Source organism: Copidosoma floridanum, unplaced genomic scaffold (genome assembly GCF_036245765.1).
Source record: "Copidosoma floridanum isolate Cflo_tuat_1 unplaced genomic scaffold, Cflo_Japanese_pri ptg000018l, whole genome shotgun sequence".
In the NCBI taxonomy this organism is placed as follows: Eukaryota; Metazoa; Arthropoda; class Insecta; order Hymenoptera; family Encyrtidae; genus Copidosoma; species Copidosoma floridanum.
In genome coordinates this window covers 959027-972158 of record NW_028321895.1, presented here as the reverse complement: position 1 = coordinate 972158, position 13132 = coordinate 959027, and the positions used below count along the sequence as shown (strand labels likewise).

Below are 13132 nucleotides of genomic sequence, written 5' to 3'. Positions count from 1 at the left end.
CAAAATAATCAAAAGCATAAGAACGAAAACGGTTCTGTAAGTAGTTTTAATATGGGATTCAAGGAAAGACCTAATTACGCATTGAAGTAAACAGTTGTGCTAGTAAGGTAGAATCATTTCTTGTTAGCAGTTGCTCAAACAATGTTATAAATGGTGATCAATATTCTTATAAATATATTAAATTGAAAGAGTCTATTAATGTAAGACTACTTAGTTACGAAAAAGTAATTAAAGTTAAGAAAATTATATTAATACGTAACATATCAAAAACTTTGGATCCAAATAGAACTTTTGTCACAGTAGCTATTAAAAATACTAATATTTATTATATGACTGGTGAAACTATAAAAAGTGAGTCAAGTTTGATAGTAAAAAATGGGTTAACAGAATAAGAATAATTGTATAGAACAATAAGTCGTGTAACTAATGACAAGCAATGTGCAACAAACAAACAATAGAAAGTTTGCCAAAAGAATTAGTCAGCTTTTTAGAAATGTGGAATTTGTTTAGAAAAAAATTCATAATTTACCATTTGATAATAACAGATCAAGGGTAAAAGATATTTAAAAAAATTTTACATACAATTTCAATCGGTCTTATAGTATTATTTATTTGAACGTCGAGAAATATTTTTCAAGTCTTATTGAATATTTCAGTAAAGTAGTCCAAGTTTTTTGTGTTAAATCAAAAGATTAGGGAATTATATTTTAGTAATTATGAAAGTTTAATTGAAATTAAAGTAGTATGAAGATATAAAGATTAGGATATAATAATGGAAAATAATATACAAATAAGGATATAAGTAATTTTGCAAAATAGAGAGCTTTGATATTTCTATTGAACCATGTCCAGCTTATGTGCATGAATGAAATGGAAGGGCGGAAAAGTAAAGTAAAGATATTATGGATATATCTAGATGTTTACTATAAGAAGTGAGGACAGATAATAGATTTTGACCAGAAATAGTTTAAATGTCAGCTTACTAAAAAAGAAAGTATGTAAATTGTACAAATGCTGAGATACTTGCTTCTTATAATAATGCGATAAATAGTGATGAATCTAAAAATTTGAAAACGGCGATGGATAGAGAAATATATTGCTTAAATAAAAATAAAACTTGGCTTTCTGTAAATTAAGCAAATAATAAAGAAGCTTTAGATGTAAAAAAAATTATATAAAAAAGGCTAAGAATGCCTTTAAGATAGGTCAATAGGTAGAGGATGCCAGCAAAATGACTTAACTGATGATATCCATCCACTACTAGCAAAAATGCAAGATTCAAAAATTTCACTTTTCTTTTGTTGTCAGAATGATTTCATTATAAACAAATGGACGTTAAAACAGCCTTTCTAAGCGGTAAAGTAAAATCTATGGTTTATGTAAAACAGCCATAAGACTTTGAAAATAGTTTCAGCAAGGTAATAAAATTAGATAAAGCGTTGTATGGATTAAGAGAAAGCCCCAGAGCTTAGTATGAATATTTTAATACATACATAAAGAAATCGAGATTTGTAAGGAGTAAAAATAATTGTTGCCATTTTATATTATAGAATAAAAATAAAACTTTAAACTAAATTTTTTTTGTAGATGACTCATTAATTTTTTGTAAGAATAAGCAAAAGTTGAATTTTCTTAAAAGATGATTGTCTCAAAGGTTTCTAATAAAACGATTAGGTACAACAAGCACTTATTTAGGTACAAGCATTGGCTATAATTGATATTAAAACTTAAGCAAGATAGTATGATGTCTAAAATTAAGAATTGTATGTGGTTCCTATGGAACAAAACTTAAAATTAGAACCAGAGCAATTTGTGTGTGATAATAAGAAGATTTTACATTTGTTATTATAGAAATATATTAAAATTTACTTTGTCTGAAAAATTTTAAAATATTTATTTAACAGACGATTTACAATTGGCTTATAAATAAAGTGAAAATGATAATGATATTAAATGCTTTGTTAATACTGATTGGACTAGTTACATAACTGATAGAAAATTAATGACAATCTGTGTCCTAATAATGTATGGAAATGCAATTTATTGGAAATCTAGAAAACTAAATAGGGTTACAAAATTGTTTACAGCAGCTTAGTTTGTAGCGTTGACAAAGCGAGTAAGTTAGTTTGAAGTTTAAAAAGATTTATTGCCTTATTCTTGTAACAAAATTTGTAATTTAATTAAAATGTATAGAGATAATTTGGATGCTATAAATAAACTTAGGCATCACTAGCTAGGTTTGAAAACTTTTCGAAAAAGTTAAAATACACTGAAGCCTATTATCACCTTTTAAATAAGAGCTATGTAAAATACTAGATTGATATTGCAAATGATAATTCAGAACATAACGTAGAAGACGTTTTTGCTAAGTTTAAGGAAAAACTCAATCGAAAAGTTTTCGAAGTATATTGAATATAGTATAAATTTATGGAGGCATTGTAGAATCCAAGCAAATTGACATTCGTTGTGTAACTAGTGACATCTACAGCGTGGTATAAATACTATTAAGACAGAAAGATATGTATGAATATTTTGTACAGTGATTTAGTTACAGTAAGATGGAGTGTTAACGTTGCCTTGTACACACGCTGTCGTGAAGTGTCTCTTGGCATCATGAGAGAAAATTTTGTAAAATCAAGTTATTCTTTTTTAAGTTAATAAATATATATTTGGTAATATGTCAATAAGTTAATTATTATTAATCCACTACCTTGTAGTCAATATGATTAACAAGATATATCTTATCTTACTTCTTACTAATATATAAAGCAAAGTCGCTAAAACCGTTATAATCACTAACCGCGAAAACTACTCAACTGATCTAGCTGAAATTTTGCCTCACGATTCTTGACACTTCCTAGATGGTTTGAGTATAGTTTTTATCTTGAAAAAGTTAATAACAATAGCAATAAATAAGCTCGAAGTTTTTCAAAAATACGCTAGCTTTTCGGGTTAGGTCAGAAGAACCCACTAGGTGGCGTCGACATAAAATCGAAGCTACCTGCAACAAGATTAAATAAGTGTGGTTATAATAGGCCAGAGAGTCTTGAAAAATATTTTGACTGTCTACTGGCAGTACATCAGACTGCATTGAAAATATAGATAGTAGTCGTGCAACTGGGTACATCCCGGTTACCGATGACACTCTTCTTTAATGGGTAAGTGACCTGGGTCTACTTTCACCCTGTATCTCCAGGACTGACGAAAGCTACCAATAAAAAAATTTTGTAATCAATAACGTCTCCGGTGGAATATCAGGAGACGTGTCTAACCAGAGCACAACCTGCTCCAGTCACTGAGAGTAAAGCGGCCGTTCTACCATCTGGCCTGTTGCCGTCAGAGAATGTTTTACTACAAATGCGAGCCAGAAAAGACAGCCCTGGAGAGTACGGGCAGCAGCAACGGCCTCTTTCTTAGTGGTCGTTCCAACTACATATCTACAGAGAAGGTATTCTCTAGGCCCACTTTCCCGACTAACGAGAAAAGTTGGTTACCCGGGGAGCGACCTGAAGACGAGATATTCTTTGGTCAGCGGTGTACCTCCCTCCATCATGGTCTCCATATACAGGAACTTCGAGAGCAAGATCAAGCTACCTACAGCTAGCTCTTCATCATCAAGAATAATAATAAGGATAGCTGGAAGTTTTACCACTGGCCCTTTTCAGGGCGATTATAAATATCGTTCCCTACTTAACCATCAATCTCGTTGGTTCTTGTTAGGGCCATCTAAGTTTAAACTACCATGCCAATAAATACATTTTTACTACCATTTCTGGAAACGATTGGTTGACTAAAAGCCTATGTTAACTAAAGATGACCACTATCAAACCAAGTCAGTCATTCACTGGCAGTCGTCACGAGCGGAGTTGTTCTTCGCAAGGCTGGAAACCTCAGTGACCGACGACCTTAAGTTACCCTCTCGACTCTAAGCATTCAACCACGAATCATCGATCCTTTCCAACGTCGGCGCTGGGTGAACCTAAGAGTTATGAAGGAAAAAAGACTTGAGACAACAGAACAGTCTCCAATGGGCAAGCATCACAAATCAATATCCCTACCTTAGATCACCATAACAACTGAGTCTGCAAAAAAAAGATAGTGCTTGAGACACCAACGTTTTTGACGTTATACCAGGAGACGTTGGGAAAGATCTCTGCAACTAACTCCAAAGCTTCCGACTTAGTAATTTTTCTTCCTATTAGTGTGGAGATTCGACAGCAGACCAGAGAAGATCACCCCAAGACATCCAGGCAGTCACGTTTGATGGAAACTTCATTTAAGAAAGAGGTTACTTAAGAAGCTCACTGGTCCTTTTTAGAGCAATTAGATGTCGAACTACCTTGCCAACAAATATGTTAGCACTTTATAAAATTGACAAAAACCGGCCTTTAGGGCTCACAAAAGTCTTAACCATACCAAAAGTTGCAAGAGGGTTAATTAAAAGAAAAATGTTTTGTGCATCTCATGAATAAAATTTTAGGCGTCAAGAAACTGACGCAGAACATTTATTGAGATTGAATAGCAGCTTCGAAATTGACAAATAAAGAATCCATTGCATGAGGGATTAGCTTTTTAATCAGTACCCTTACAGTAATCTCTTAAATCTTCCAGAGTTTTAAACAGATAGAACATGTATTTGTATTTTTTTGGTGATGAATAATGTAGAGATGAATCTCCAGAACTTTGTTGCTCTGATATTAAAGTTCTGAGATAAGAAAATTTTTTTTTTTTTTAACATATTTTTATATTTTTTGGGAGCTTTAAATCTTACTAGCTTTAAAAAATAGCCCTTTTCGTAGATTATACGGAAGAAACTTTCAATCAACGGCCCTTTAGGGCCAACGATCATTTTGTAGCATAAGAAACGCACGGTACTTTTTAGCACAATTTCATTTTTTTTACTTCTTACAGCTTAATATTTGACCAAATAAACAATGTTAATTTTGAACAAATATGTTTTTATTAATAAGATTTTTGTTCTGAGAAGTGTCAGGAATAGATGTAAAATTTATAACTGAAAACATTCCACATTACATGTCAACACACTACGGTGTTCCATTTAGTAAGTCTCGAGCGAAGCCAAGACAGAGGGCCGCTAGTAATATAGGAAGCAAAGTCACTAAAACCGTTGTTATCGCTAACCGCGAAAACTACCTAATTAATTTCGCTAAAATTTTGCATACTGATTCTTCATGATTCTGAGATGGTTTTTGCATAGTTTTTTTCTTGAAAAAGTTAATAACAATAGCAATAAATAGGCTCAAAGTTTTGCTAAAATAAGCTAGCTTTACGCTTTAGTTCAGTAGGATCCGCTAGGTGGCGTCGAGGAAGAATTGAAGCCATCCACAACCAAAGATAGTAATGAGTGGTTATAAGAAGCCCCGTCGAGTTGACAATAATCGCAATCGATCATCGGAACTACCCTAACAGAGGAGTCCGTCGTGCAGCTGGGTATCCCGGCTACCAACGACACTCTTTTTTCATGGGCAAGCGAAATAAATCGTTTTAACCCCAGGTCCCCAAAATAAATGAGTGCAACGGAAAAACAGGTGTTCGGAACGTCAACATCTTCGGTAGAATACCAGAAGACGTTTCTAGCCAAAGTAAAACCTGCTCCAGCACTTCAGAGCTTTTTGGCCGTTCAACCATCCAACCTGGTGCTGTCAGAGAATTTTCTACTCTAAATGCGAGCCAGGGAAAACAATCCAGAAGAGTATGGAATGGTTGGCCTTTTTAGTGGTCGTCTCAACGGCATACCTACACAGAAAATATTCTCCAGGCCCACTTTCCTGACTACCGATGAATGGTTGGTTATCCGGGGAACGACCTGAAGATGAGATATTCTTTGGACAGCGGCGTTCTTCTTCTCCTGTATGATCTCCGTACACAGAAACTCAAAGGGTAAGCGCCAAGCGACCTACAGCTAGCTCTTCATCATCAAGAACAATAATAAGGAATAACCACAAGTCTCACCACCACCCGTTTTCAGGGCCATCATAAGTACTTACGTTCCCTAGTTAACCATCAATCTCATCAGTTCTTTTAAGGGCCACCTAAGTTTAAATTACCTTGCCAACTAATACATTTTTACTACGATTTCCGGAGACGATTTGTCAACTCAAAAACTATGTGAAGCCAGCCACTATTAAACCAAGCCAGTCATTCACTGGCAGATGTCATGAGCAGAGTTGTTCATAGCAAGGCTGGAAACGCCAGTGACCAACGACCCTATATTACTCTCTCAGCTTAAAGCATTCAATCAGGAATCACCAATCCTCTCCAAGGTCTGCACACTATAGGATAGTATGTCCTTATTGTGAATAATTTTGAACGTTCTAGAGTAGTTTCTAAGATTCAAGAGCGATTTATAAAATTAAACTTTCGAAAATGCTTCTGACTTCGAAAGTAATGTATATCTTAATACATTGTAGAACGGCCTGGTACCAGAAACTTTGGTATTTAACGGTATATAAATAAAAATCCAGTGACTTTTTGACAGTTTTTTTGTCTTCACAGTGGAAAGAAGAAAAATTCAAATTGAGAGTGAACAGTTATTTTACACATTTAAGTTATTATGAAAAATAAAAAAAGGTGCTATTTAAATATTCTATAGTGTTCTGGTACTAGAAAATTTTGATGTATCGTGTCTCCAGTCAAGTGATAATCAATTTTAATTGACAGTGAACGGTTATTAAATAATTAAATAGAACGTTCGGTAACAGTTAGTAAATAACTATTGAACACAGTATCCAATGGTGGTACTATCATATTTTTGTATTTATTCAAAAACAAAAACAACGTTTAGGCCGTTTGAACAACGTCCTGGCCCTCATCAGATGCAAAGGAGCTATAAGTAAAAAAAAAATTTTTTATAATACAAATTCTGATTAAGTACTCTAAACACAAATTAAGTTGAGTGTATAACATACCTCTCACTCTTACAAAAGGGATGTAAAATCGTAATGTAGTCAGAGTTTCAAATTTAGCGGCTTTAATACTCTGCACATACACAAGTGACATGGTACACGCACGCAACACAATCAAATAAGAGTCGCTAGTAGTTACTTGTGAGAAGCATGTAAACAGTACATCAAGTACATGGCTTTCTAATGCTATGAATAAAAGAGGCCTCCCGAATCATGTTCATAAAGTTAATCTTCTTTCTCAATTGACTTAACGAGAGACTTATAAAAATTTTTTAATTTCTCTGTATTTTTCAGTTTAAGTAATTAAATAAATTTTAGTTCTTTTGACAAGTAAAAAAGAGCAAACTATGTGAGTATTCCAGAGCGTTTGTCAGTGATGCTATCACAGTAATTAAGTGATTAATTTTGTGTAACTTTATTACGTTACATATATACAATGCCAAGATGTTAGAAAGTCTTAACGAAACCTCAAGTGGATTCAAGAAGAAAATAAGCAGCATGCCAAATTAAAATGTAAAATCAAAGAGAGAAAGGGCTTTTGAATATTCGTAAGGGAGTGAAAAAAAATTTAAGAAAATTAAACCAAAGAAGAAAGAGCACTTACCAACAAAGCCACGCAATTACGAGTAAAATTAATCTAAAATCGTTACATAAAAACATGAGCCTTTTGCTTGCATTTCTAGTGTGGCTATAAAATAATTTAGTTAAAAAGTTATTTTTGGCAAAATTTTGAAAATTTTAAAGTAGCTGTGACATATTTTCTTTGAATTAGCAATGAAATATGGAATGACATGCAAATATTATTTAAAATAAGAAGAATTGTAATACATCGTCTTTCTTACTGTTTAATTAGTGATGAAATTAACAAGTATCATTATGACACCATTTTTCAATAAGTTGTCAAATAAATACTCATTTAACAAAGATCTTTTAAGAGCTACATTTGTAGTACAATTATTAAGAATTCTATTTAACTTTTTATCTTAAAATTTAATATCTTATCATGTATGTACATTACAACTGCTTTAATGCAATAGTCATGAAAAATAATAAGTGGTTCTCATACTTTACCTTGTAATGAAGCTACGATTGCACCCATAGATGGTTGACTTGTCATACCAGACATGCTGTCAACAGCAACATCAATGATATCTGCACCAGCCTCTACACAGGCAAGCATTGATGAGACCCCACAGCCTGATGTGTCATGAGTATGAATATGAATTGGCAAATCTGGATGCCTTTGTCTAATTGCATCAACTAATATTCTGGCAGCTTTAGGTTTCAATAGCCCAGCCATATCTTTAATAGATAAAATGTGTGTACCTGCATTAACTAGCTCATTTGCTAAATTAACGTAGTATTTGATATTATACTTCTGACGACTTGGATCACTTACATCACCTGTATAGGACATTGCTGCTTCAACTACACCACCAGCCTTTCCAGCAGCCTCCATACCTGTGATAAATAACATTTAAGCTTTAGTATATATAAAACGTGTTAGTAATGTATAATGTATTGTAAGATTTTGTGAATATTTGTACAATGGTTGTAAAAACATTGTTTAATTTACTAAATTTAAGCTAAAACATAAACCTCACATCTTTTTATACTCATTGTAAACTGAGACTATTACGTTCGCATCAAGAAAAAAAATCTAATTTTTTTTTATTTAATCGATTTTTTCACGAAATTTAATTTTTAGAACGAAGTTCTTATTGTCGCATAATAGGGGGGCTGGAATTTTTAAACCGACAGATTTAATGAAACGGAAGTGGCTTACCGGAAGTCTCTTCCTCCTAAGTTTCCTCCTTACCCCATTAAAACGAAGTTCTTTATGCCACTTGCTTGGGGGGATGGAATTTTAAAAACGACAGATTTCCATAAAACGGAAGTCGCTTACTAGAAGTCTGTTTCTTCTAAAAAAAATTTTTTTTTCTAAATAATAAATAAAAAAAAACAAAACATTTAATTACCACAAATATGGTTATGTAGATTAAATCGAATAAAGCGCGTTATTACGCATTGAATATTAGTATTTTAAGCATTTGATGCATACAATACCAACCGATTTTTTTAAAACCTGATGTTTTTTTGGCCATAAAATAATGCTAATAATTACTTTTATAAATAAATTTTTTAATATTATTAATAAATTATTAAAATTAACATATACAATAGAGTTGCAGAACGTACCAATGGTTTTTAAGAGTGCTTATTTCGAATTCGACAGAAAAATTATGTTACAATGTCACATAGTTATATAAATATAGTAATGTATTAAACTAATAATATGAAAAATAACTAAAAAATAAAATCAAAAAAAAAAATGAAATCAGAAAAAAAATTTTAAAATGAAATCAAATGAAAACAAGAAATAAAAAAGTAAATGAAATAAAAATACAGAAAATACAATTTTAAAAAATGCAAAAAACGAAATACATTTAAATAAAAAAATTTAAAAGAAATAAGAATAATGAAATGAAGTGTAAAAGAAAACAATGAAATGAAATTAAAAACGACATGAAAAAATAGAACGTAATGAAAAAAAAAAAAAGGAAATAAAAAAAGGAACGAAAAAAAGAAGATTAAATAGAAAAATAAAAAAAGGAATGGAATGTAGGTGATACAAAAATGAAGAAAAAAATTTATGCAATGAAATATAAAAAAATAATGATACAAAATATAAAATAAAATTTAAAAAAAAAGTTTGAAAAAAAAAAAGTTAAAAGAAACAAACCATGGGGTATAAATGGGGGTATGAATTTTTAGAGAGCTTCGTTTTTCCTATGGGTCTCGTGACCCCCTTGTTTCCTGAGAAATTATGTGTCTTTATACTCATTTCATGTTTAAAGAACTTTGTTCGTACTATGGGTCCCATGAGCCATTTATGCCCCCTGGTTTGTTTCTTTTAATTTTTTTTTTTTTTTTTAATTTTATCTTATATTTCATATCATTGTTTTTTCATATTTCATTTCACAACTTTTTTTCTTAATTTTTTGTATTATTTTTTTGCTTATTAATGATCAACCATATTTAAAGTTATAAAATTTTAGAGATAGCAATGTTAATTACATAATGGAGTGTTACAATACTAAAAAAACCAAAGTTTGTATGAATGTCTATGTGTATGTACATACCAATAGCCATAATGTATTTTAATAGCTATATTTGATGATTTGGTCAACTGATTTTGATTAGAAAAAGGGTTTTTAGTTTTAAAATAATTATTGTTACTAAGAAACAATTGAGCATCTTTGCAAATTTATAACAAAGAAACATATTAACATAAAAACAATGTGTGTGTGAATGTGTGTGCGTATATGTTTGTATAAATATATATTCATATTTCAAGATTTTTTTGGTATTATAATCATCCTAGATGTAAAGAATGAAGATTTTATTGTTGAAAGTTTTTCATGAAATTAACTTATGTAAATTGATTTTACTAAAAAAATTCATTTTTCTAAGCTTTTTGTTCTCTGTCGTTACATAACCACATTTCAATGAATCAATATGAGTTATTTTGTTTTAGAAATAGCGTTTAGTACCCGATTTTGGCTATGGTGGAGGGGGTTTTCTCACGATTATCGTAAGTGATCAAATTACGCTCGCAAATCAATTGGTTTTTATCTTAAGTACACAAACGTGTGTGAGGCCGTCCCCCTAGTGTATGTAGGAAGCACTCGGCTCTCACTATCTCTTTGCATGAGTAGTAGGTCTCAGCCTACTTCTCATGAAAACGTTGGTGGAGACAGTCGCTATAGTTTAACACTGTATCTTAATATTCAACAAAAAAAAGGTTTACGCGCTGATTTTGATCGAAGTCAGTTTTTTAGGCTTTCTTTCTTTTAGTTAAAAAATTTTTAAGATCCACAGTGAATAAGCAGCATTACCTTAGGGCTTCAACTTATTAATTTTTTTGTTTTTAAATTAACTCAAATTGTTTTTCAATTCAGTTCTGGTTTGTTCTTCCTCGCAAGAGATACAAGGTTTGTTTACTTGTCTCACGTCTTTTCCTTTTTTTTCCTATTTTTATTTTTGTTACAAAACTATATTAATAATTTGGTAAATATGTTTCTACAGCTTATTTAAGACATCAGTTGTATTGCTGAATTGCTGTCAATTTTTTTTTTTTTATGAATTGTATCAGCTTCCTTATTTTGTTTTAAATAATTTTTTTTTTATTTTGTTTGACTGAGTATTACAGCTTCAGAGTCATGATTTTTTTTCATGAAAGTTATGAGCGAGCTAAGACTTAACATTTCTGGTAGTAGAGCGTTGTTGTTGGCCATTACATAGTCATCTACAATACGTTTCAAAAGACTCGAGTGACGTCATGGTCAATATCGTTGTGGTCGTTTGTCATATTGAATCCATCATCGAGCTGCACAGAGAAGAGGAGAAAAAAAGTTACATACCCAGCGTTTTTGGACGCTTCTTTGTGCTGAAATAATTGGTACTCCCTCTAATCGGTTTTGAATCGGTAAGCTATTTTTTCAGCGTTCAAACTGATTATGAGCAAGTGGGAAGAGAGGAAGGTACTGTAAGTGCTCTATATTGAATTTTTTTTCTTTCTTTTTACTCTGTGTTAAACTCAAAATAATTGTAGAGAGCAAATGCTCTAGCTTTTAGACAGCATTGTTGTAAATATCGCACTTGCTTCTCCCAGGTATCAAGGCCTGTTGTGTTCTTTTTATCTAGATTTTTAGTAATTTTGAGCGTTGGTACCTGACAATCATAAGAATAAAAAAGCTATTGAAGGCCCAACTTATGCTTTTTAGTTCCTTAACAAATTCTCATGAAAACTCGACAGCAAAAGTAGGCCCTGAAAAACAAGTGCTCTATTTAGAAAGGAGACTAGAATTGCACAAAAATTATTTGTAAGTTCTCGTGGATCAACATAATGATTCTTATGAACATTAAGATGAATTAACAGATCATCCTTTTATAAAGATTACAACTTTACTTATGTCGAAGGTGCATATGTTAGCTTAAAAGGTCAAATAATCGACCGTATAAGGGCTATAAAGCTTAATCCAGCCTTAAACCTGCAACCGCCTTGAAGCCCACCTGTCATTACTGAAAATTTATCATTGCCTAAGGTAAACGACCCAATACTCGACCACTCTACACAGTTTTTAGGTTTATTGGCCAAGAAAACGTAATAGTTTTGAAAATTTAGCACTGCAGTTGTTGCTGAAAAAAATGATTAGTTTCTAACGTTTAATCATCTTAAAGATTTTAGAAACATACCTTTCTTGCCCCAAAAGTCGATCACCTCATTTTTGATTTCTGCGTATGTGTAGATCACAACATTTTACTTTTGCGCATGTGTGGATGATATAAATACTTTGGTTACGTGTTGGTACCTGGTCGAGTATTGGGTCCTTTACCTTACACATTCTTTGGTTCTCACAAAAATTGGGAGTCAGTTAAACAACAATTTTACCCAATGACTCGGAATAAAGAATCAATATCGAATGTTGCAAGATTACAGCATTTTCTCAATTCTGTCAAAGGTCAAGCTGCCCTACGCCTTAAGGAACTCGAGATCACTGATGCAAACTTTGATATTGCTTGGGATGAAGTAGTTCGACGTTACCATAACATGTGCATTGAATTATTTAGTTATTTGAAAAATGAATGCATTTCCCGATAGTACGAGCTTGAAAAGTTTAAGATTTAAGCGATATTATCGATTAAACGGAAGAAGCTGTTTGAGTTTTACGAGACTTAAAATGTTCTATGGAGTCGTATGATAATTGGCTTGTTTGTTGTATCGTCTGGAAGCTAGATCAGCACTCTTGTGAGTGTTGGGAAGTTTCACAAAAAGCTCGTGGGGATCTTTCGACGTACGCTGACATAAAAAATTTTCTCGTATGCAGGATTTAGTCTCTTAAATAATCTTGTGTTTCAGTTGACTCTCGAAAATCTATGTACGTCACAAATTACGTGCCAGCTACCGTCCAATACCACCAACCGTGTATTGACTAATACGACGCAAGTTGCGTTGTCAATGACGAAGACAGCTCATCCTTGCTTTTCTTGTGTGAACATCCAATCCACGGATGCAGAAAGTTTGATGCCATACCTTAGCCTGATCATTTAAAATTTGTAAAAAAAGAAAAATTATACTTGAACTGCTTGCAAAAAAATTATTTTATTTATTACTGCCTCTCTCAAAAATGGTATTTTACGTG

General features: G+C 32.2%; 1 protein-coding gene across 3 annotated transcripts in view; it reads right to left on the bottom strand.

Annotated features, from left to right (window-relative positions):
- The window catches only part of PCB (Pyruvate carboxylase), a 953241-nt gene that overhangs the window by 225326 nt on the left and 714783 nt on the right, over positions 1-13132 (bottom strand). For all 3 annotated transcript variants that reach the window (XM_089592494.1, XM_089592492.1, XM_089592493.1), the window contains one exon: positions 7998-8387. In XM_089592494.1, the coding sequence (XP_089448620.1) occupies positions 7998-8387 (390 nt within the window). The remainder of the gene's footprint in view (positions 1-7997; positions 8388-13132) is intronic.